Source organism: Panthera leo, chromosome B1 (genome assembly GCF_018350215.1).
Source record: "Panthera leo isolate Ple1 chromosome B1, P.leo_Ple1_pat1.1, whole genome shotgun sequence".
Taxonomy (NCBI): domain Eukaryota; kingdom Metazoa; phylum Chordata; class Mammalia; order Carnivora; family Felidae; genus Panthera; species Panthera leo.
The window spans coordinates 123,128,909-123,155,393 of record NC_056682.1 but is presented as its reverse complement, the minus strand read 5'-3'; the positions used below and the strand labels follow the sequence as shown (position 1 = coordinate 123,155,393).

At 36.8% G+C, this 26,485-nt stretch overlaps 1 protein-coding gene across 5 annotated transcripts in view; it reads right to left on the bottom strand.

Moving 5' to 3' along the window:
• STPG2 (sperm tail PG-rich repeat containing 2) overlaps positions 1–26,485 on the bottom strand; it is a 618,205-nt gene that overhangs the window by 558,857 nt on the left and 32,863 nt on the right. For all 5 annotated transcript variants that reach the window (XR_006201804.1, XR_006201805.1, XM_042935852.1 and 2 more), the window contains exon 7: positions 23,926–24,037. Coding sequence is in view for 3 of the 5 variants with exons in the window: in XM_042935852.1 (XP_042791786.1) it covers positions 23,926–24,037 (112 nt within the window). In the remaining 2 variants the exon portion in view is untranslated. The remainder of the gene's footprint in view (positions 1–23,925; positions 24,038–26,485) is intronic.

The window sequence follows — 26,485 nt, the reverse complement described above, 5'->3', positions numbered from 1 at the left end:
ACAGATGGCAACCACTTTCTTGATATGCAATCCTCCTCTGGCTCCTATGAGATCATTTCTTCCTCATTCTACTCATACCATTTTTAATCCTCCTTCTTTGTTTCTTTCTTAGATTCCCCTGATCCTCCACTTACTCATTAAAGGTTGTCAACCTCCAGGTTCAATCCTCATTCCTTATGGACTATATAACTTAGCCCGAAGACTAATTCCTAAATCTCCAATCCAGATTTTTCTCAATTTTCTGACAACCTTCAAGACATTTCTACCTATATAACAAACAGATGCTTAAAATAATCTGATTTCCCAGAACTACACATCACACACACACACACACACACACACACACACACACACACACACACTGACATGCTTTCTGTATGCTCTCTCTCCAACTCTCTCTAGTATCCATATAGTACTCTAAGTGAGAAACCTAGCAGTCATCCTCAATACTTCCCACTCATCCTCCTACATCAAATTAATCACTAGATAAAAACCAATATTAGCATACAAATATATGTCACTTTCCCATCATTTCTAGGGTTACCTCACTATCTTTATTTTTATTTTCTTTTTAGAGACAGCAATCAGGGAGAGAGGCAGAGGGAGAGAGGGAGAGAGAGAGAGATAAAGAGAGAGAGAGAAATCTTAAGCAGGTTCCATGCTTAGCACAGAGCCCAACATGGGGTTTGATCCCAAGACCCTGGATTACAACCTGAGCCAAAATCAAGAGTCAGATGCTCAACTGACTGAGCCACAAGGTGCTCCTCATTTCACCATCTTAATAAGGGAATTTACTATGTGAATCACTATGTACACCCCATACATTTGACTCACAGTTAACTGTCCTACTTTTCTAAAATCACAAAGCTGTTGTGAATTTCCTGCTTTAAAATATTTACTGGTTCATCATCACCTCTAGATAAAAAAAAGATCGCTTTTCTCAAATGTTCATGGCTTTGCACATTCTCTTTGCCGCAATGTTATATTTCATCCAAATAACTACCCATCCTTCAAAACACAACCCAAACATATTTTGAAATCCTTTCCTGACTTCTGCCATCCTCCAAGAAGAACCAATGAGTTTCTCTTCTGAAGTCCCATTGTAACTGATTTGAATATTATTGAAAACTTTTGTACATATTTGTAGCTTCTATCAAAGTGTGAACTCCTTGATTTAAGAGCCTCTGTATTATTCATCATCTTTCTATTCACAACATGGAGTAGGTATTCAAAAAATATTCATTAAATGAGTAATAGTAATATGTATCACTTATCATGTTAACAAATGTCAGACACTGTGTTAAGCAATTCATGTGTGTGTATATATAATTACATCTCATTGGATTCTCACAACCTTTTTGCAGATACTATTATTTATACTTTAGAAATTTAGATGGAAAACTGTTTAAACTTAAAATGGCAAAATAACTTGCCCAAGATCATACAACTAGTGTATGCTAGAGTAAGAATTTGGAGTGTGAGTCTAAAGCCTGGAACTCTTCACCACTAAATCAATAATGTTTTATTTATTTTATATAGTTCTTAAAATTTTACCATGAATGAGCATGACTTCAGTATATAAAAGTCATGAGTAACAATACCAATCATTTTATGATTAGGCTTGAAAATATCAGATGCTCTTCCAAAGGATAAATAACCACTGTCTGACCAATAAATAAGTGTTTCCAAACTTCTTCCTCACTCCATTTCTCACATATAATTTTTTCTCCCATCTTGACACATTTCCTTTCCTCTTTGAAACCCTGATTTAAAAATTGGAAAACTTAGAAAATAAAAAAAGTTTGCACTCCAACTTTTAGACACAGTAGCCATTACACAAACCACTAATTTGTGTTTAGGAAAGAAAAACACATTTAATTGTGTGCAAGTCCTCCTAAATCTTTGTTTATCCTCAAATTTAAGTTATTTCAAGGCCACCACTACATATTACTAACTGCAATAAAATCCCAAATACCTGTTAATAATGCTAAGTAATCAGGTAATTTAATAAATATTAAAGACTAGCAATGATAAGTGAAAAGGTAAAACCTTTCCATCATAAATAATGGAACAATCCACCCATAAGAGAGAGCCATTAGTAATAATGACAGGCTTCAAAAAATAATTATCATTGGGGCGCCTGGGTGGCTCAGTCGGTTAAGCATCCGACTTCAGCTCGGGTCATGATCTCACGGCTCGTGAGTTCGAGCCCTGCATCAGGCTCTGTGCTGACAGATCAGAGCCTGGAGCCTGTTTCAGATTCTGTGTCTCCCTCTCTCTCTGACCCTCCCCTGTTCATGATCTGTCTCTCTCTGTCTCAAAAGTAAATAAACATTAAAAAAAATTAAAAAAAATAATAATCATCATCATTAATGTTTATAAGCATATTTTTACTTACTTGAAACTACACCTTTCTACTTGAAATCTACTTAAGATCTTACTTAAAATTAATAAATTATCTTAAATAATCTATTAATTCAGAGGAAAACCTAGTTTATAAATTATACCTTTTAAATGTAACTTTTAAAAAAAAATTTTAACAAATAAAATTCTGTTTTCATAACTTTATATAGATAAATGTAATGATAGCTCTATAACTTATTTTGCAACCAGAATTTAAATAACATTTTTAAATACTTACTGCTAAGTTATTTCCATTTGGCAGAACAGACGAAAAACTAAAATTTCCAATTTAGGTTTGCTCAGGAGAACTACAAAGCATATTTTCATATCTTGCCACATACTGTTTAAACATTTGTTTTAATGAATATGGGAAATGAATAAGTAGTTTTATGTCCATAAAATCCAAAATATTGGCGCCACCTAGTGAAATTTTGCTCAGTTTTTTAACAGATAAGAAGTTATTATAGCAACCTCATAAATTTTGCATTACCAAATCAAAGAACGTCAATAGAAACTATTATTTAATGTCTTTCTATATTAAGGACTCATTAAGGAAGTTAATGAAGATGGATGGCCAAAAGCAAGAAAGATTCTTGTGGAAAATGTTCAGGTTGAATAAAAGGTAATATTGTGTTTTTTAACAAAAGTTCTCAGTAGAGTAGGACACCATAATATATTCAAAAGATGTACTGAAACAACACTGTATACATAGCAGAATTAAACACATCTCAGGGATATGATAAATTTTTAAAAACTCACAATCATTCATTAAAATATTATATTCATATTATATTTTGTGGCACCATAAGAAAATGCTTAAATCCAAAGACACTAGAGTATTTAATTATTTTATTGCTTTAAATTTATTCTTCCAGGACATTAGGATAAATGGAAGGAAAGATAAAACCTAAGAATTCTTTCCCTAAATTCAAATTTTAAATAAAACTGCTTGGGGCATCTAGGTAGCTCAGTCGGTTGAGAGTCTGACTCTTGATTTTAGCTCAGGTCATGATCTCCTGGTTAGTGGGACCAACTCCCACACTGACAGTGCAAAGCCTGCTTGGGACTCTCTCTCTCCCTCTCTCTATGTCCCCCCTCCCCACTCATGCATGTGCACATGCTCGCTCTCTCAAAATAAAGAAACAAACATTTTTTTTTAATTTTTGTACATTGATTTATTTTTTTTTGAGAAACAGAGTGAGACAAAGCCTGAACTGGGTAGGGGCAGAGAGAGAAGGAGACACAGAATCTGAAGCAGGTTCCAGGCTCTGAGCAAGCGGTCAGCACAGAGCCTGATGTGGGGCTCGAACTCACAAACTGTGAGACCATGACCTGAGCCGAAGTTGGACGCTCAACCGACTGAGCCACCCAGGCGCCCCGAAACAAACATTTTTAAAAAACTAAATAAAACTGTTCATTTTTCAAATCTGTAATCAATTTATTCAAAATGTGTTAACAGAGGATTGGGAGGGAAGATGGCGGCGTAGGAGGACGCTGGGCTCACCGCGCGTCCTGCTGATCACTTAGATTCCACCTACACCTGCCTAAATAACCCAGAAAACCGCCAGAGGATTAGCAGAACGGAGTCTCCAGAGCCAAGCGCAGACGAGAGGCCCACGGAAGAGGGTAGGAAGGGCGGCTAGGCGGTGTGCGGCGAGGCAGTGTGCGCTCCACGGACTGGCGGGAGGGAGCCGGGGCGGAGGGGCGGCTCGCCTGCCAAGCAGAGCCCCCGGGTCTGGCTGGCAAAAGCTGAGGGGCCTGACGGACTGTGTTCCGACAGCAAGCGCGACTTAGCATCTGGGAGGTCATAAGTTAACAGCTCTGCTCAGAAAGCGGGAAGGCTGGAGGACAAAGGGAGGGAGAGCTGCTGAGCACCCCCCCCCCCCCCCCCCCCCCCCCCCCCCCCCCCCCCGCCGCCGGACGGCAGAGCTCAGCTTGGCGGGGAACAAAGGCGCTCGCCAGCGCCATCTCCCCCGCCCATCCCCCAGCCAAAATCCCAAAGAGAACCAGTTCCTGCCAGGGAACTTGCTCGCTCCGCGCAAACACCCAACTCTGTGCTCCTGCGGAGCCAAACCTCCGGAAGCGGATCTGACTCCCTCCCGCTGCCACAGGGCCCCTCCTGAAGTGGATCACCTAAGGAGAAGCGAGCTAAGCCTGCCCCTCCTGCCCCCGTGCACCTTGCCTACCCACCCCAGCTAATACGCCAGATCCCCAGCACCACAAGCCTGGCAGTGTGCAAGTAGGCCAGACGGGCCACGCCACCCCACAGTGAATCCCGCCCCTAGGAGAGGGGAAGAGAAGGCACACACCAGTCTGACTGTGGCCCCAGCGGTGGGCTGGGGGCAGACATCAGGTCGGAATGCGGCCCCGCCCACCAACTCCAGTTATACACCACAGCACAGGGGAAGTGCCCTGCAGGTCTTCACCACTCCAGGGACTCTCCAAAATGACCAAACGGAAGAATTCCCCTCAGAAGAATCTCCAGGAAATAACAACAGCTAATGAACTGATCAAAAAGGATTTAAATAATATAACAGAAAGTGAATTTAGAATAATAGTCATAAAATTAATCGCTGGGCTTGAAAACAGTATACAGGACAGCAGAGAATCTCTTGCCACAGAGATCAAGGGACTAAGGAACAGTCACGAGGAGCTGAAAAGCGCTTTAAACGAAATGCAAAACAAAATGGAAATGACGACAGCTCGGATTGAAGAGGCAGAGGAGAGAATAGGTGAACTAGAAGATAAAGTTATGGAAAAAGAGGAAGCTGAGAGAAAGAGAGATAAAAAAATCCAGGAGTATGAGGGAAAAATTAGAGAACTAAGTGATATACTAAAAAGAAATAATATACGCATAATTGGTATCCCAGAGGAGGAAGAGAGAGGGAAAGGTGCTGAAGGGGTACTTGAAGAAATTATAGCTGAGAACTTCCCTGAACTGGGGAAGGAAAAAGGCATTGAAATCCAAGAGGCACAGAGAACTCCCTTCAGACATAACTTGAATCGATCTTCTGCACGACATATCATAGTGAAACTGGCAAAATACAAGGATAAAGAGAAAATTCTGAAAGCAGCAAGGGATAAACGTGCCCTCACATATAAAGGGAGACCTATAAGACTCCCTTTTGATCTCTCTTTTGAAACTTGGCAGGCCAGAAAGGCTTGGCACGATATCTTCAGTGTGCTAAACAGAAAAAATATGCAGCCGAGAATCCTTTATCCAGCAAGTCTGTCCTTTAGAATACAAGGAGAGATAAAGGTCTTCCCAAACAAACAAAAACTGAAGGAATTGGTCACCACTAAACCAGCCCTACAAGAGATCCTAAGGGGGATCCTGTGAGACAAAGTACCAGAGACATCACTACAAGCATAAAACATACAGACATCACAATGACTCTAAACCTGTATCTTTCTATAATAACACTGAATGTAAATGGATTAAATGCACCAACCAAAAGACATAGGGTATCAGAATGGATAAAAAAACAAGACCCATCTATTTGCTTTCTACAAGAGACTCATTTGAGATCTGAGGACACCTTTAGATTGAGAGTGAGGGGATGGAGAACTATTTATCATGCTACTGGAAGCCAAAAGAAAGCTGGAGTAGCCATACTTATATCAGACAAACTAGACTTTAAATTAAAGGCTGTAACAAGAGATGAAGAAGGGCATTATATAATAATTACAGGGTCTATCCATCAGGAAGAGCTAACAATTATAAATGTCTATGCGCCGAATACCAGAGCCCCCAGATATATAAAACAATTACTCATAAACATAAGCAACCTTATTGATAAGAATGTGGTCATTGCAGGGGACTTTAACACCCCACTTACAGAAATGGATAGATCATCTAGACACACGGTCAATAAAGAAACAAGGGCCCTGAATGATACATTGGATCAGATGGACTTGACAGATATATTTAGAACTCTGCATCCCAAAGCAACAGAATATACTTTCTTCTCGAGTGCACATGGAACATTCTCCAAGATAGATCACATACTGGGTCACAAAACAGCCCTTCATAAGTTTACAAGAATTGAAATTATACCATGCATACTTTCAGACCACAATGCTATGAAGCTTGAAATCAACCACAGGAAAAAGTCTGGAAAACCTCCAAAAGCATGGAGGTTAAAGAACACCCTACTAACGAATGAGTGGGTCAACCAGGCAATTAGAGAAGAAATTAAAAAATATATGGAAACAAACGAAAATGAAAATACAACAATCCAAACACTTTGGGACGCAGCGAAGGCAGTCCTGAGAGGAAAATACATTGCAATCCAGGCCTATCTCAAGAAACAAGAAAAATCCCAAATACAAAATCTAACAGCACACCTAAAGGAAATAGAAGCAGAACAGCAAAGGCAGCCTAAACCCAGCAGAAGAAGAGAAATAATAACGATCAGAGCAGAAATAAACAATATAGAATCTAAAAAAACTGTAGAGCAGATCAACGAAACCAAGAGTTGGTTTTTTGAAAAAATAAACAAAATTGACAAACCTCTAGCCAGGCTTCTCAAAAAGAAAAGGGAGATGACCCAAATAGATAAAATCATGAATGAAAATGGAATGATTACAACCAATCCCTCAGAGATACAAACAATTATCAGGGAATACTATGAAAAATTATATGCCAACAAATTGGACAACCTGGAAGAAATGGACAAATTCCTAAACACCCACACTCTTCCAAAACTCAATCAGGAGGAAGTAGAAAGCCTGAACAGACCCATAACCAGCGAAGAAATTGAATCGGTTATCAAAAATCTCCCAACAAATAAGAGTCCAGGACCAGATGGCTTCCCAGGGGAGTTCTACCAGACGTTTAGAGCAGAGATAATACCTATCCTTCTCAAGCTATTCCAAGAAATAGAAAGGGAAGGAAAACTTCCAGACTCATTCTATGAAGCCAGTATTACTTTGATTCCTAAACCAGACAGAGACCCAGTAAAAAAAGAGAACTACAGGCCAATATCCCTGATGAATATGGATGCAAAAATTCTTAATAAGATACTAGCAAATCGAATTCAACAGCATATAAAAAGAATTATTCACCATGATCAAGTGGGATTCATTCCTGGGATGCAGGGCTGGTTCAACATTCGCAAATCAATCAACGTGATACATCACATTAACAAAAAAAAAGAGAAGAACCATATGATCCTGTCAATCGATGCAGAAAAGGCCTTTGACAAAATCCAGCACGCTTTCTTAATAAAAACCCTTGAGAAAGTCGGGATAGAAGGAACATACTTAAAGATCATAAAAGCCATTTATGAAAAGCCCACAGCTAACATCATCCTCAATGGGGAAAAACTGAGAGCTTTTTCCCTGAGATCAGGAACACGACAGGGATGCCCACTCTCACCGCTGTTGTTTAACATAGTGCTGGAAGTTCTAGCATCAGCAATCAGACAACAAAAGGAAATCAAAGGCATCAAAATTGGCAAAGATGAAGTCAAGCTTTCGCTTTTTGCAGATGACATGATATTATACATGGAAAATCCGATAGACTCCACCAAAAGTCTGCTAGAACTGATACATGAATTCAGCAAAGTTGCAGGATACAAAATCAATGTACAGAAATCAGTTGCATTCTTATACACTAACAATGAAGCAACAGAAAGACAAATAAAGAAACTGATCCCATTCACAATTGCACCAAGAAGCATAAAATACCTAGGAATAAATCTAACCAAAGATGTAAAAGATCTGTATGCTGAAAACTATAGAATGCTTATGCAGGTAATTGAAGAAGATATAAAGAAATGGAAAGACATTCCCTGCTCATGGATTGGAAGAATAAATATTGTCAAAATGTCAATACTACCCAAAGCTATCTACACATTCAATGCAATCCCAATCAAAATTGCACCAGCATTCTTCTTGAAACTAGAACAAGCAATCCTAAAATTCATATGGAACCACAAAAGGCCCCGAATAGCCAAAGTAATTTTGAAGAAGAAGACCAAAGCAGGAGGCATCACAATCCCAGACTTTAGCCTCTACTACAAAGCTGTAATCATCAAGACAGCATGGTATTAGCATAAAAACAGACACATAGATCAATGGAATAGAATAGAAACCCCAGAACTAGACCCACAAACGTATGGCCAACTCATCTTTGACAAAGCAGGAAAGAACATCCAATGGAAAAAAGACAGTCTCTTTAACAAATGGTGCTGGGAGAACTGGACAGCAACATGCAGAAGGTTGAAACTAGACCCCTTTCTCACACCATTCACAAAAATAAACTCAAAATGGATAAAGGACCTGAATGTGAGACAGGAAACCATCAAAACCTTAGAGGAGAAAGCAGGAAAAGACCTCTCTGACCTCAGCCGTAGCAATCTCTTACTCGGCACATCCCCAAAGGCAAGGGAATTAAAAGCAAAAGTGAATTACTGGGACCTTATGAAGATAAAAAGCTTCTGCACAGCAAAGGAAACAACCAACAAAACTAAAAGGCAACCAATGGAATGGGAAAAGATATTTGCAAATGACATATCGGACAAAGGGCTAGTATCCAAAATCTATAAAGAGCTCACTGAACTCCACACCCGAAAAACAAATAACCCAGTGAAGAAATGGGCAGAAAACATGAATAGACACTTCTCTAAAGAAGACATCAGGATGGCCAACAGGCACATGAAAAGATGTTCAACGTCGCTCCTTATCAGGGAAATACAAATCAAAACCATACTCAGATATCACCTCACGCCAGTTAGAGTGGCCAAAATGAACAAATCAGGAGACTATAGATGCTGGAGAGGATGTGGAGAAACGGGAACCCTCTTGCACTGTTGGTGGGAATGCAAATTGGTGCAGCCGCTCTGGAAAGCAGTGTGGAGGTTCCTCAGAAAATTAAAAATAGACCTACCCTATGACCCAGCAATAGCACTGCTAGGAATTTATCCAAGGGATACAGGAGTACTGATGCATAGGGGCACTTGGACCCCAATGTTTATAGCAGCACTCTCAACAATAGCCAAATTATGGAAAGAGCCTAAATGTCCATCAACTGATGAATGGATAAAGAAATTGTGGTTTATATACACAATGGAATACTACGTGGCAATGAGAAAAAATGAGATATGGCCTTTTGTAGCAACGTGGATGGAACTGGAGAGTGTGATGCTAAGTGAAATAAGCCATACAGAGAAAGACAGATACCATATGGTTTCACTCTTATGTGGATCCTGAGAAACGTAACAGAAACCCATGGGGGAGGGGAAGGAAAAAAAAAAAAAAAAAAGAGGTTAGAGTGGGAGAGAGCCAAAGCATAAGAGACTGTTAAAAACTGAGAACAAACTGAGGGTTGATGGGGGGTGGGAGGGAGGGCAGGGTGGGTGATGGGTATTGAGGAGGGCACCTTTTGGGATGAGCACTGGGTGTTGTATGGAAACCAATTTGACAGTAAATTTCATATATTAAAAAATTAAAAAAAAAAAAAAAAAGAAACAAAGTCAGACCTAACAGAAAAAAAAAAAAAATGTGTTAATAAACATTAACCTCACTCCACTAACTATAGTTATATCAAAAAACAAGCAGAATGAAAGATTATCATCTTCCAGAAATAATGGTTTAATTGTGGACATAAGATAAACATTTTTTAACAATTTCACATATAAGAAATAATGTTATTGAAATTAATCATGGGGCGCCTGGGTGGCTCAGTCGGTTAAGCGTCCGACCGGCTCAGGTCACGATCTCACGGTCCGTGAGTTTGAGCCCCGCGTGGGGCTCAGTGCTGACTGCTCAGAGTCTGGAGCCTGTTTCAGATTCTGTGTCTCCCTCTCTCTCTGACCCTCCCCCGTTCATGCTCTGTCTCTCTCTGTCTCAAAAATAAATAAATGTTAAAAAAAATTTTTTTAAAAATTAGAAAAAAAGAAATTAATCATAAATCCAGAAAAAAGCAAATCAAATTTACAGAACTCTTACAAGTCAGTAATAAAAACAGACAATCCATTTTAAAATGGGCACAGACTCTAATGAGACATTTCTCTGAAGAAGATATATGAATGGCCAACAAGTACATGAAAAGATACTCAACATCAATAGTCTTTAGGGAAATGCAAATCAAAACCACAATGATACATCACTTCACACCAACAAGGATGGCTACAATCAGAAAGACAAACAATAGCAAGTGTTGCAAAGACATGTTGAAATTGAACCTTCAGTTTTATCCTAATGTAAAATAGTACTGCTGCTTGTAAAACAGTTCCACAAAAAGCTAAAACATAAGAATTATGATATTATCCAACAATTCCACTTCCAGGTGTATATCCCAGAGAAATGAAAACATATGCCCACATAAAGACCTATATACAAATGTTCATAGCAGAATCCTTCTTATGCTCATTCTTATGATTTTATTTAGCATAGTATTATACTTATTATTTCCATTCTTAACCAAAAAGTATAAACAACCGAAATGTCTATTAACTGATAAATACATCAACAAAATGTGGTATATCCATGTAATGGGATATTATTCAGCTATAAAAAATGAAATATTGATACATGCTATGACATGGAAAATACTATGCCAAGAAACCAGTCACAAAAGGACAAATAATGTATGATTCTATTTACATTAAATGTCCAGATAGGCAAATCTACAGAGACAGAAATACATTGCCCACAACTGGGAGGACGGGGGCAAAATGGTAATGACTGCTAATCGGGATGAGTTAAATACTCTAAAATTGATTGTGATGATGGGTGCACAACTCTGTGAATACACTAAACCATTCAACTATGTACTTTAAATGGATGAATTGTGATATATGAATTATGTCTCAAAAAAGTGGTCTCTACAAAACAAAGCAAACTTCTAAATTTAAAAAGAAATGCATTTTGAAATAAACTTTACATAGCATGGGGGGAGAAAGATGAACATGTTGAGAAACAAATCTAATAAGACTACACCCCTCTTCTAGAATGTGTGTTAACTTCCCCTTACATGGAAGTAAAGGGAAGGGAAGGCCCTGGATTAGCCAGACCCAGAGAGTTCAGAGGAAGAAGTTTGTAAAGATGTGAAAACATAAAAACCTTAGAGGGAAGTCAAAGTCTAATAAGCAAAAAGAAGAGTATGAATGTGTAAATACAAGCCTGAAATCTGAGTGAGATCCAGGCGAACAAGAGAAGGATCAATTGGCTCCATGTAAGTAAAGAGCATTCTGAGAGAGTTTTGAGGAATCACTACCTACAATTAATTTGTAGGTACCATCTATTGTAGGAGTCAGTGCATCAGTGGAATTTAAAGAAGGAAAAAATGGAATGAAGCTAGTCAGCCTATTCCACACCAAATTTACCAACTTTCCCAAGTCATACTACACTTGCTGCAACTGCTCTTATTATGTGGGAGAAGTATTCCAAACTGTTATTTCCTAGCATCTTTAAAGCTGATCACTCCTCCTTGTTCTTTTTCCCATCCCTGCGCCCCCAAAATGAAGATATTTCTCCAGTCTATTGAAAATCCTGCAGCACTCCACTACTGAAATCCTTCTCCATATTCTCATTTCTATTCATCTGCATTTGGGCAGCTAAGACTATAAAGGATATACAGAATAAAACTCATTTTCCTGTAATTAACTAATGTTAGAGATCAAGCATTAAGACAAAAAAAGAAAATACTACCACAGAGGCTGTTTTTCCATGCTTTTTCTCTCCTTGCCTAAGAGAAAGATCTCATGAATAAGGGAATAGAAAGAAAAGCAAAAGACCATGGATACGTGTGCTTGAGAATGGGCCCTAAGCCCTATACTTCCCCATCCTAAGTGCTAAACTGAAGGGCAGGAAGGTTTCAGCAATCCCAGGTGGGTTTGTGACTCAAAGAAAACCTCTGCATCATTCCCTAGAGGGCAGCTAGAAAAAGTGGTAAACCATAGGGTTCATCCAACCTTCATCCACATATTGACAGTTTAGCTAAACTACTCCATATGGCTAATTCAGCATCCATTTTTTTGTGGCCAGTCTGCAGGGGCTTTGAACTGACACCAGCCCCTCCCTTGAGGGCTTGCCCTAGATAAAAGACTGTAGAGTCACAAGTAAATGTAAATTCCAGGCATGATTCCCCCAACAGCCTTTGTGAAAAGCACTCACTCACTCACACCTTCCCCTTGCCTACCCCTTAGATGAGATTCCCTTGAAGCTTACTAAAACTCCACTTTTTTAGGTTTGAATTGACCAATCCATATGTAGCCCAGGAACCCCAAAGCACTCCACACATGGACCCTAATAAGGGTATATGCCCCAGAAGTTCTACTTCACTCTCTGCCTGCACCCTGCCTTGACCTCCCACAAGATCATGCCCTGTAACTCCTCCACCACCTCCGAGTAATAGAGTTAGATTTTAGTTCCCTTGTGGTCTTCTGTTGAACCAGGCTCACCATCCAACACCCCAGGTCTCTACTTAACAAATGGTAATTTAACAAGATCACAAAAGCACAACACACTCAAGGTTTTGTCAGTTTTCTTCCCCATAAAACTGAATTCTTGTATCCTCAGTGGCAACTATCGTTTCACTTCTATTCCCTCTATCCTACCTACTTCCTGTTTACCCTCATTTTTATCTCCAAATTCTCAACTTTGCCTTATTATTACAGTCCATCAAGCCCCTTCTGATTTCTTTTATTCCCTCCACATAGGCTTGATTCCATGGTTAACCATTCTGGCCTTGAAAATCCTTATTCTCTCAAATTCTCCCCACGTCACCATATTTATAGTCTCCAACAACATATAGCCATATAATACAAATCCCCACCCTTGCCTCCATAGAAACAAGCTTTTGTTGACCAGTATCAAATGGGATCTTTTTCTGTTGACCTGGAACTATTTTATTTACCTCAGTTTAACTCCTTATCACATCCCCCATAGTGTGCATTCATTCTTCTCAAGTGCTGAAGACCCACCTCCCTCACTTTTAAAGAGTGTTTTACATATGTCACCAAAATGATATAAGCCATCTAAATAAAATCGTAAGTCTATATGCTCTGTACCTCAATATCTTTCTTTCAGGAGTCAGCAAACTATGGTCTATGAGCCCAATCCAGCCTAAGAATCATTGACAAATTACCATTTAACATTACGTAAGCCAAAAAAATTGGAGTTCAAAAAGTGGAAAAGACTCCATCTTCTCTTGTTACCTCAAAACTTAAAAATTTTTTAGAAACAATATTTTTCAAATCTCATAAACAAATACTTGCTATGACAAAAAAAAGCATTGAGAAATGTCAAGTACAATTATGATCCTATTTTCAACTACTTCAACTTAATTCCTTATTCTTTTTACCATTATAGGACAAATAAATTAAAAGTTATTCTTAAGATTTTATTATTTTATTATTATTATCTAGGTCAATATACTATCATGGAAAAAGTTGTGAGGAAAAAAATCTTCATTTTGAACAAAACATTTATTAGTTTTATATTACATATGTAGAATATATCAATACATTCATATTATCTGCTTTCATTATAAACACCCCTTGATACCTCAATATTCTTAGTTTATCAAAATTGTTTTCAGAGTTTATTTTTAAAGGAAAAAGAAGCTAACTGCATATAGTTAGAACAGATAAGCCCCTAGGTAAACACAATATTTTGTTTAAAATTTGTACTTACAAGTATATATAATTAGAATTAGCTTCCCCTTAAATATGGTCAAATTAAACTATACATTAGATTTCACTAGAAAAGGACACACTAAGCAGCAATCAAATCTTCAGCTCTTTATAGTGTTCACATCTTCTACCATCCACTCCTCCAACTCACCAAGACTTGTGCTGTAACCATTCCTTATCTTTTACAGTTTTTCCATGTATAGCAAATAACAGTGATGTATCACAGGATAATACTGACATAATATTTTGGCATTTAATTTACAATACATGTAAATGAAAAATACAAGATAAGAGCAAAAATGATAGTGGTATATATTTAAGGTGTACCATTTGATCATTTGATATATAAATATAGTGAAATAATCACCACATTCAAGCTAATTAATATATATCCATCATCTAAGATAGTTACCATTTTCATTTTTTCTATTGATGTTAGATCCTTCCATACTGCTTTTGTTCAGTTTCAACCATGAATGAGTGTTGAACTTTATCAAATGCTTTTTCTATATCTATTGAAATGATCACATGGGTTTTTTTTCCTTCCATTTTCTTAAGTTGTTCTATCATGTTGTGTATGTTGAACCATCTTTGCATCCCTGGGATAAATCACATTCAGCCATGGTATATGATCCTTTAAATGTGCTGTCAATTTTTTTATTTAATGCTGATATTTTATTAAGGATTTTTACAACAATGTTCATCAGGAATATTGGCTTGTAGTTTTCTTTTCTAGGGAGTGTCTGCCTGGTTAGGGTATCAAGGTGATGCTAACCTCATAAAATGAGTTTGGAAATGTTCCCACTTGTATTTTCTGGAAAATTTTAAGGATTGGTATTAATTCTTCTTTGAATGTGTAGTGAATTTACCCAAGATAATGGGTCCTGGGCTTTTCTTTGCGGGAAATTTTTTTATTACCAAGTAAGTCTCCTTGTTATTGGTCTGTTCAGACTTTCTACTTTCTCCTGATTCAGTTTTGCTAGGTTGTATGTTTCTAGGAATTTATTCATTTCTTTTAGGCTGTACAGTTTGTTGGTATACAGTTGTTCATAACAGTCCCTTACAATTCACTTTATTTCTCAGGCATCCATTGTAATATCTACTCTTTCAACTGATTTTATTTGAGTCTTTTCTGTCTTTTTCTTACTCTAACAGTTCGTCAATTTTATCTTTTAAAACACCAACTCTTAGTTTTGTTCTTTTTTGTTGTTTGTTGTTCTCCATTTGACCCATTTCTGCTCTAACCTTTATCATTTCCTCCCTTCAGCTAATTTGGCTTAGTTTGTTCTTATTTTTTTAGTTCCCTGGGGTGTAAAGTTAGGTTGAGATTTTTCTTCTGTTCTCATATAAGTATTATTCACTAAAACATCCCTTTGAGAACTGCTTTTGCTGCAGCCATAGTTTTGGTATGTTTTGTTTTCGTTTGTTTCAAAATACCTTTTAAATTTTCCTTTTGATTTCATCTTTGACCCAATGATTTTTTTCTTTTATTATTTTTCCTTCTCATTTTTTTAAATGACTTTTTATTCAAGTATAATTAACATACAGTGTTATAATTACTTTCAGGTATACAATGTAATCCAACAATTCTATACATTTTTCAACATTCATCAAGATAAGTGTACTCCTGGGGTGCCTAGGTGGCTCGGTCAGTTAAGCATCCAACTTCGGCTCAGGTCATGATCTCACAGCTCGTGGGTTCAAGCCCCACATCAGGCTCTGTGCTGAAGGCTCAGAGTCTGGAGTCTGCTTCAGATACTGTCTCTGTCTCTCTCTCTGCCCTTCTCCACTTGTTCTCTCTCTCTCTCTCTCTCTCTCTCTCTCTCTGTCTAATATAAATAAACATTTAAAAATTTTTAAAGGTAAGTGTACTACTAATCACCTTTATCCATGTCACCCATTCCCCCACTTACCTCCTCTCTGGCAACCACCAGTTTGTTCTCTGTATATGAGTGTGAGTGTGTGTTTTTGTTTGCCTTTTTTTGTTTTGTTTCTTAAATTCCACATATAACTGAAATCATATAGTATTTATCTTTCTCCGACTTAATTTCACTTGCAATATACCTTCTACCTCCACCTATGCTGTTGCAAATGGCAAGATTTCATTCTTTTTTATGGCTGAGTAATATTCCATTGTATATACACAACACATCATCTTTTAGCCATTCATCTATCAACAGACACTTGTTTGACCCAATGATTTTTAAGAGAATGTTGTTTAGTTTCAATGTATTTATACATTTTCCCATTTTCTTGCTATTGTTGATTTCTATTTTTATTCCATTGTGGTCAGAAAAGATAGTTGGAATTATTTTGATGTTCTTAAACTTGTTAAGACTTGTTTTGTGACCTTTCAAGATATGTATCCTGGAGAATGTTCAGTGTGCCTTTAAGTAGAATGTATATTCTGTTCTTGGGTAGAGATTTCTACATAGGTCAGTTGAATCTATTTGGTCTATAATGTTGTTCAAGTCAAATATTTCTGTATTCATTCCTACTATTTTGTATAGCTGTCAATTTTTGTCTTAAGATATGTCAATATTTGTTTTATATGTTTAGGTACACTGATATTGAGTACATATATAATCGTTATACCTTCCTGTTGAGATGACCTTTTGATCATTATATACCGACCTTCTTTGTCACTAGAGATAGTTTTAAACTTGAATTCTATTTTTTTCTGACATACATATAACGAACCCCACTTTCTTTTGATCATTATTTGCATGAAACATCTTTTATCATCCCTTTACTTTTGGCCTATGTGTATCTTTAATTCTAAAGCGTGTCTCATAGACAGCATATCACTGGATCTTGCTTGTTTTTTTTTTTTTTTAATATATTCAGGCACTACAGGCCTTTTAATTGGTGAATTTGATGTATTTACATTTAAGGTAATTATTGATAAGTGAGAAATTTATTATTGCCATTTAAAAAAATTATTTTCTTTGTGCCTTATAATGGTTTTATCTTTCTCTTCTTGTGCTCCTTTCTTACTGGATAATTTTTTGTAGTGATTTGTTTGTTTGTTTTTTCTCTTCATCTTTTGTGTACCTGTTATAGGTTTTTTTCATGGTTAGCTCAAGAGTTATACAAAATATAATTATGACCTTCCATTTTAATTTAACTTTAATCACATACAAAAATACTAACCTTTTATTACCTCCACATGCATATATAGTTTGTGCTCTTATAGACATTTTGCTTCTTTTTAAATTGTGTGCCATTAAAAAATATATTTATCAGGACGCTTGGCTGGCTCAGTCGGTTGGGTGCCCAACTTCAGTTCAGGTCATGATCCTGCAGTTTGTGGATTCGAGCCCCGTGTCAGGTTCAGTGCTGATAACTCAGAACCTAGAACCTACTTCGGATTCTGTCTCTCTCTCTGCCCCTCCCTGGCTCAAACTCTGTCTCTGTCTCTCTCTCAAAAAAAATTTTTTTTTAATATATATTTTTAGCTAAAAATATATATATTTTTAGAGTTCAAGCAATTTACATACTATCTTTACTACTATAGTAATCTGTATGTGTTTATATATGTACCTTTATCTATGGAATTTATGTTGTCCTATATTTTCATGCTGCTGTTTAGCATGTTTTCAGTTTTAAGAAATCCCTTAAGCATATCTTATGAAGTAGGTCTAAGGGTGACAAATTCTCTTACGTATTGTTTGTCTGGGAAATACATTATCTCCCTATTTTTAAGGAATGTTTCTGGGTACAGTATTCTTATTTGGCTGTGTTTTTTTCCCTTAGCACTTTGAATATATCCTCTCACTCTCAACTGGCCTCAAGGTTTCTACTGAGAAATAAACTTATATTCTTAGTGAACAGTTTGGGGGAGAGGAGTCTAATATGTGATGAATCAGTTTTCTCTTACTCCATTAAAAATTCCGTCTTTGCTGTTGACTTTTCATAATTTAAGTATAATGTGTCTCAGTGTAATCTCCTTTGGGTTGATCCTATTTCAAGACTTTTGAGCTGCATGAATACTAATGACCATGTCCTTCCAAAGATTTGGGAAGTTTTCAACCATTATTTCTTTCTGCCCCTTTTTCTCTCTTCTCCTACTGAGATTCCCAAAGTGCATATATTGATTCTCACATGATGTCCTATAAAGCCTGTAAGATTTCCTCACTCTTTTTCATTCTTTTACTTTTTCTTTCCTTTGGATAATTTCAAATGAACTTTCTTTGAGTTGACAGATTCTCTCTTCGCATGATTGAGTCTATTATTGAAGCTCTTTATTGCATTTTTTCATTTCATTCACTGTGTTCTTTAGCTCCAGAATTTGTCTGGTTATCTTTTGTGATTTCTTTCTCTGTTAAACTTCATATTTTCTTCAATTATTATCTTGATTTCACTTTGTCTTTGTTCTCCTGTAGCTAAATGAGCTTTCTTAAAACAATAATTTTGAATTTATTGACAGATCTCCCTTTCTTCGGAGCCAGTTACTATAATTACAGTGTTCTTTTAGTGGTGCCCTGTTTCCTTGATTTTTTTATGTGTTTCTTATAGCCTTGCATTGATGTCTGCACATTTGAGGGAGCAGTCACCTCTTCTAGATTTTATGGACTATCTTCAGTGGGAAAAGACCTATGAGTTATTGTCAGGCCACCAGTTGAGTAGGGCACAATGGCTCTAACTCCAAAGGAAAGGGGAACCACCAAGGAGGTTTTGACTTCAGGGAGGGTGCAGCAGTATACACTCTATGAAGCTAGGACACCTGAGGCCAACATGGTCAAAAACCACAGGGTTCTGTGGCAGCACCAAAGGCTACTGGTCCTCAGTGTCAAAAGCCGCTGCAATTCCCCTGTTCTCCTTTTCCCCACAGGAGGAAGTCATGGCCAAAGGGATCCTCCTAGAGCTGGGTCCAGTCAGGGTCTTGGGTTTGTACATGGTTATGAGACATGAATGGCAGCTCCAGTCCTGGTGTCTCCTTCTCCAATGGAGGCACAATGGGATGGACTCCAGACAGCTCCATCTGCTGGATTAAGCATCAGTGAAGACTGCAGGGATCCTCAGTAGCAAAAGTTTCAGATATCCATGGTGGTAACAAGGGCTGCAAGGGTCCTCCTGCTGTCTTCACACATGGTAGCAAGTTACACTACTGAGATCCTTCTTGGCATCAAACTATGATGGACTGAGGGATGGTGTGAAGCAGATAAAATGCCTCTTATACTTTTCTATGTGGCCATCCTGAGTTTGAGCTCCTAAGGGTTTATGTAGCTTCTTCATTGTACTCTAAGCTCTCCCATAGCTATTTTCATCAGTATGTAGTTGTTTATAGTTTGTTTCTTTTTGGGGGCGGAGGGGAGCGGAATGAGTGTCGGGACTCCTAGTTCACCATCTTCTTGATGTGACTTCCAGAAAATATTTTATGTTTAAAAGACTCATTTCCTCTCTTTGGTCTCAACCACAAAAACAAGATGACAAAAGGGACGTGGAAAGCATCATAATAAGAACCACACATTATGTCACTGCTATGGCTCTCAGCCCTACCACATCTTCAGAAGTTGACCTATGGAAAATGTAGCTATCCTGCCAAGCAGAAGAGAGAATAACTGGAGTGCCAAGGCTAAAAGGTGAAATACCACTGGGACTGATCTAATGAGGCCTCTAAAAATTGTATACCACAGATTAAGGCATGGATTTCGTGAAGAAACAACACCTAAACCCACAAAGGCAACTGTTGCACATTGAAATCTTAAGGACTCCAATGATTAATCATACAATAAATGTTCTGGTTTAAAAAAAAAAAAACTAATTTCCTGTATTCCAGTTTCCATTTCTGCACATAAGAACTTGGATGTCATCATTCCTCCCTAACAACAAGTAGAAACCTGAACAGAATGTAAACTCAAATTCTTCTTAGATCCATGAAAGAGCAAAAAACACAGGGCAAACCACTGCCCACAAGATCGGAGAGACAGACAAGCAAATACAGGGAGTCACAGCTTACCAGAGCAGAGATTTGCTCTGTATAGGAATACCTAAACTGTAATTGAAGAATTGCTGGAGGCCCAGTGAAGACAAATCTGAGAGGTAAAAACACCATGGGCCAAGTCATAGGGGAGGACCCCACAATCTGGTTTACTTCCAGGAGCTCAACTAGGTTCTCACAGTAAATACTGGAGAAAAACCCCTTGTGCATCTGGCAGGGGGAGAGGGAAAAGCAGCATTTTGAAATATACCAGAACATTCTGTTTTTCTTAACAAGATAAGCTCTCTGGAAAATCAAACTAACCAGAGCCCAACTTGCTGGCGCATTATCAGCACATAATTGACCTACAGAATGGAAATGCACAACTCCAGTCACCTCTAGCCTTCCACACAAGATAAAGGAAATACCTAACTCCAACCCACACTAGCCACTCTAACCCATCTAAGAGGGGGAAAAAACTGAGAAAGACTTGTGAAATTCAGTCCAGTGCAGAGGCATGGGCTCACTAAAATACTAAGAGCTAATCACAGAACTAAAAACTCTTCCCCTCCCCCATACCTAACCACCACATTACTAAAGTCATATTTACAATACTAAATTTACAATTTACAATACTAAATACTAAATACTATTTACATACTAAAGTCATATTTAGTTTCTTTGCCTAATACATCATGTCAAGTTATACAGATAGAATTTTTGTATCCCCCCAAAATTCGTGTTAAACCTAATCCCCTATGTGATGTTATTTGGAGGTGGCACCTCTGGGAAGTGATTAACTCATGAGCACAGAGCTCTGATAAATGAGATTAGTGTCCTTATTTGAACAACAACAACAACAGCAAAGTCACCCAAGATAGCTCCCTTGCCCCTTCCACCATGTGAAGACACAGCAAAAAGATGACCTGTGAACCCTAAGTGAGCTCTCAACAGAACTGAATCTGTTGCCACCTTCATCTTGGGACTTCCCAGACTCCCAGAGCTATAAGGAATAAATTTCTCTTATTTATAAGCTACCCCATCTGTGATATTCTATTATAGCAACCCAAACAGACTAAGACATCTAGTTATTAAGAATAAATTACAACAAATATAAAAAAAAATTAGAAGAAACAGGGCAAGCATCAGAGCCAGACATGACAGGAAGAGTACCATCACCAGATGTGAAACTTAAAACAAGTAGGATTACTAGGCTAAGGGCTCTAATGAATAAAGAAAACAGAAGGCAAGAAGAGATGAGAACCACAAAAGGCAGAAAAAGAATGAATGAGAAAAATAGGAGCAAAAAACAAGGGCATCAAATAGAAAATAGTAACAAATGTAGTAGATATTAATCCAACTATATCAAAGATCCTTGAATGTAAATGGTCTAAATTTACCAATTAAAAGACAGATATTATATATCTATATCTATATCTATATATCTATATCTATATCTATATCTATATCTATATCTATATCTATATCTATAAATTAAAAGCAAATGGAGAAAAACACACCATGCTAACACTAATCAAAGGAAAGCATGACTAGGTGTAATTTCAGACAGTACAGATTTCAAAGCAAGGAAGGTTATCAGGGCTAAAGAAGATCATTACATAATTATAAAGAGGCCACTTCTCCAAGAAGACAATTTTTAACGTGTATGTGTCTAACAACAATGCAGCAAACTAAATGGGGCAAAAACCAATAGATCTGCAAATAGAAATATCACACTTCAAGACTTCAACACCCCTTTCTCAGGCAGGCATAAAATCAATAAGGACATAGTTGCAATCAGTAATATCATCAATATCAATAAACTAGATATAATTGACATCATTAATAGCAATGAAAGTATATATGAAAATCTAAGTTCCCATCTTAGGAAAACTTAAAAAAACAAATTAAATTGAAAGTAGGTAAAAGGAAAGAAATAAGTAAAATTAGAGCAGAAATCAATAATATTAAAAATAAATGAAAAATAATGAAAACAAAAGTTGGTCTTTAAAAATATCAATCAAATCTATAAGTCTCTAGCCAGACAAACTAAGAAAAAAAGAGAGAGGGCACAAATTACTGATATCAGAAATGAAGGAAAGAACATCACTACAGATCTCACAAACATTAAAAGAATAAAGGAACATTATGAACTCTATGCTCATACATTTGATAAGCCTGATAAAATGGACCAATTCCTTGAAAAGACCCAAGCTTTCAAACTCACACAAGAAAAAATAGGTGATCTGAATAGGCATATATCTATTTTAAAAATTGAATCCATAATTAATAACCTTCCTAAGAAAAGAAAGCACCAAGCCCAGATGGATTCACTGGTGAATTTTACCAAACATTAAAGGAACAATTTAGATCAATTCTCTACAAACTCTTTCAGAGGATAGAAGCAAAGGGAATACTTCCTCTCATTCTATGAAACCACCATAACCCTAATACCAAAACCAGAAAAAAAATTACAAATATAGAAAACTACAGACCATTATCTCTCATGATTCCAAATTATACACTTTTTATCCTGTTTGAGATTTATAATTGTAATCCTATAAAAACAATTATATTATTCTATTATCGTGTCTTTTCATTTCTAGAAACAATACTTTTCATTGCTGATTGATATTCAGGGGAAGACTAAGGAAATCAAATGCAGAGAAAATTCTTATTGAAATAGTTATTGATTTTTCAGCTGTGAATCATTTATTTATCCTTACTCTAAATGGGTTCATTTAAAAATTTTTATTCTATACTCTTCAAAGTTTTTTTAAAATTTTTTACTTGAGTATAGTTAATACATAATGTTACATTAGTTTCAGATGTACACCGTAGTGATTCAATTGCTCAATACATTATGCTATGCTTGCTACAAGTGTAGCTACCATGTGTCACCATATAACACTATTACAATATCACTAACTATACTCCCTTTCTGTCCCCTTTATTCTCATGACTTATTCATTCCATAACTATAAACCTGTATCTCCCACTCCCTGTCAACCCCCTCCACTCCTTTCCTCTGGCAACCATCAGTTTGTTCTACACATTTATAGGTCTGATTCTGCTTTCTGCTTATTTGTCTAGCCATTTGTTCTGTTCTTTTAAACTCCACATATGAGTGAAATCACACAATAGTTCTCTTTCTCAGTCTGATTTATTTCACTTAGTAGAATATTCTCTACGTCCAACCAGGTTGTTGCAAACAGCAAGATCTCATCCTTTTTTATGTCTATGTAATAGTCCATCATTCAAGTTTTTATGTTTAAATATAAAAAATATACTGAAGAGGAAAAAAAAAAGTTCCAGGGCTTTATTTGCCTACAATTTCTAAATAAGTAAACTGAAGCATAGCTACAAAAAAAATGTAATGGAATTTTGGGTTTTATATTAATAAATATATACTATCCAGAAGGAGGATGAAAATCCCATGTACAAATCAGACCATACCAAGAATATTATGCTTAGTTCTAGTATCAGATTAAAAAGAGAGACAGACAGAGAGGAGACTTACAAACTACTTTAAGAAGATCCCTAGACAACTTCAAAGGAAAATAAACTATCATGAAGTTAAATAATAAGAATAGTCAAAAATAGTTAGAACTTTTATCCTTACTAGAAAAAGACTAAAAAGAAAGCATAGGAAGAGGGAGAAAAAGTAGGCAGAAAGCAGGCAAGTTTAGGTCAGTTTAAGAAGGAAATTGTAAGAAACAGAGTTGTCCACTAGTGAAACAATAAACCTTAGGGCTAGTGAGTTCTTTATCACAAGAGGTGATCAAGCAGAGATGGTAATCACTTGGAGATTTTAAGTATAGTTCCTTCAGCAATATTCACTGAATAACAACTAACTACCAGGCATGATAAATCCAAAGACTACTCTAACCTTGTAATTATCAGAGTCAATGATCTTAAAACATAGAAAGTAGATGAACTAGCTACATTTCAACTTACCTTTTTTTCCTCCTGCTGTATTATTACTTCATAAAATCGTGGGAGATATGAGCAATGATTTTGCTGTTGATCTTTCTTGATATTAATATTTTCATAATGAGGTGTCTTTTTCCTTTAGAAAAGTCAGAAAGAAATTGAGGAACTCTCAATTGCAAATACATAATTATTTACTTAAGCAAAGAGAATACTTTTACACTAATGTTTCCTGCTTAAAACGTATGCAATAATGAGGAGCCTGGGTGGCTCAGTCAGTTAAGCGCCCAATTTCAGCTCAGATTATGACCTTGCAGTTCATGAGTTCAAGTCCTGCATCAGGCTCTCTGCTGCCAGCACAGAACCCGCTTCAGACCGCTTGTCCCTCTCTCTCTGTGTCCCTCCCCCTTTCTCTCTCACTCTCTCTCAAAAAATAAAATAAACATTTTTTAAAAACGTAGGGGGAGCCTGGGTGGCTCAGTCAGTTAAGCGACTGACTTTGGCTCAGGTCATGATCTCATGGTTCGTGAGTTCAAGCCCTGAGTCAGGCTCTGTACTGACAGCTCAGAGCCTGGAGCCTGCTTTGGATTCTGTGTCTCCTCCTTCTCTCTCTGCCCGTCTCCCACTCGCCTCTTTCTCTCTCTCTCTCTCTCTCTCTCTCTCTCTCTCTCTCTCTCAAAAATAAATAAAGATTAAAAACAATTTTTTAAAAATCAGATACAGCAATAAGATTATCTGGGCATTGGGGTGCCTGGGTGGCTCAGTCAGTTAGGTGTCCGACTCCTGATTTCAGCTCAGGTCATGATCTCAAGGTTGTGAGATGGAGCCCTAGAGAGATTCTCTCTCTCCTTTCTCTGCCCCTCCCCTGCTCATTCTCTCTCTCTCTCACAAAAAAAAAAAAAAAAAAAAAAAAAAAAAAAAAAGATAATCTGGTTATGTTGGTTAGTTCTGCATTTTCCAATTCAGAGCATTATAATAAACCTATACTAATAATTACACCAAATAAAAAAATAGGATGTAGGATTTATGTCCAGAGGTTTGTTTGGTTTAGGGTTTGTTTGCTCATTTTTATCCAGAGCTTAAATAAAAAGTTACCAAAAATTTTTTCCCGTGAATTCCATTTAACAGAAAACATCTTTCAAATTTCAAATCCCCTGATATCTCAACTAAAACGAGAGGGTAAAGTTCTATGCTATTTATAGCACAAAATTTAAAAAAAGGCATAAAGACCTTTGAAAACAAAAGAGAAAGCTTTATTTTTCTCTGAAGATTTTTCTCTGAAACCACAACCTCAAGAAAGAATAAGAAACTAAGTAAACAGTGATTAGGAGCCCACAAGCTTCAGAATCAGACATCCTGATGTGAATCCTAGCATTGTTATCTATTAGCTGTGTGACCTTACACAAATCATCTTACTTCTCTAATCTTCAAAGTAGATTCTTCACCTAATTGGAAATAGTAACAACCAATTCTCAAGATTGTAATGATTAAAGTGGATAATATAGGTGAAGTGTTTAATGCCATACATGGCCCATAAGTACACAGTAGCCATTAGCTATTATTATTACAAGAATTATTATTTAATAGCTATACTGACTATACTGTTTTCTCCATTTCTTAAACAGAACATCCAAAAAAAACCTCATATTAAACATTTCTAATGAACTATACTGAACATAAGCATTTTCAAAAACAGATTAATAGAAAAACATAAAAACAAATGTTTAAGTCACATAATTGCAATTATTTTCTTTGACATTGCTATGATTTAAATATACATTTAACATCTCAGTTCACTGGTAAATGCTCACTTTGTTGATTCTTTTCACATGAAATTCAACAAATTAACTTGTTTTCAAAACCTCAAATAGTTGTATGGATTATCAAATTTATATTTGGGAGATCAGAAAGATCACATATCATTTAGGTTGGTGTCTTTCCCAAAAAGAGACCTAGAAGTTTGTCTTTCCATTTACAATTCAATGACCAAGTATCTCCACTTTTATACTATATCAGATCTCCCAGAACAATTCTCACTTGACCAATAAAGCAAAAAAGTAAAAAAAAAAAAAAGTTAAAAAAGGGTAGAAATGTCAGTTACCAGAAGGAACCAAGACAATTCCAACTAAAAGGTACAGTGAAGGCAGCAACACCAAAGAGCAGACAAATTATGGAAATGGTGACATAACTGAAGCAGTCTGGAATGCAGTCTATATGAGTACATTCCTACAAGCAAAAGTGAAAAATGCAAATGGAAGAAGAAATGCAGGAAATAAAAAAAGCTCAAAGAGAAAGTAACATTACAAAGCCAGTAATTAGAATGGGAGTGGACGATAATTCCAGAAACAAAAGAAACAGGAAAAACTACCAAGCAAAATCAGAGCCACACGGTTAGACAGAGTCCTGGTTATGACTGAAGTATTTAGTCAGAAGTGTAGTGAAATGGAAAGAAAGCAATCATCAGAGAACCACATACTTTTGAAAAGGTTAATTTTGCTTCATGTTAATTAAACCTCAATAAAACTGATGAGAAAGTAGGCAAAGCAAGCAGGCAGACAGACAGATTAAACAGACAGACAGATAAGCA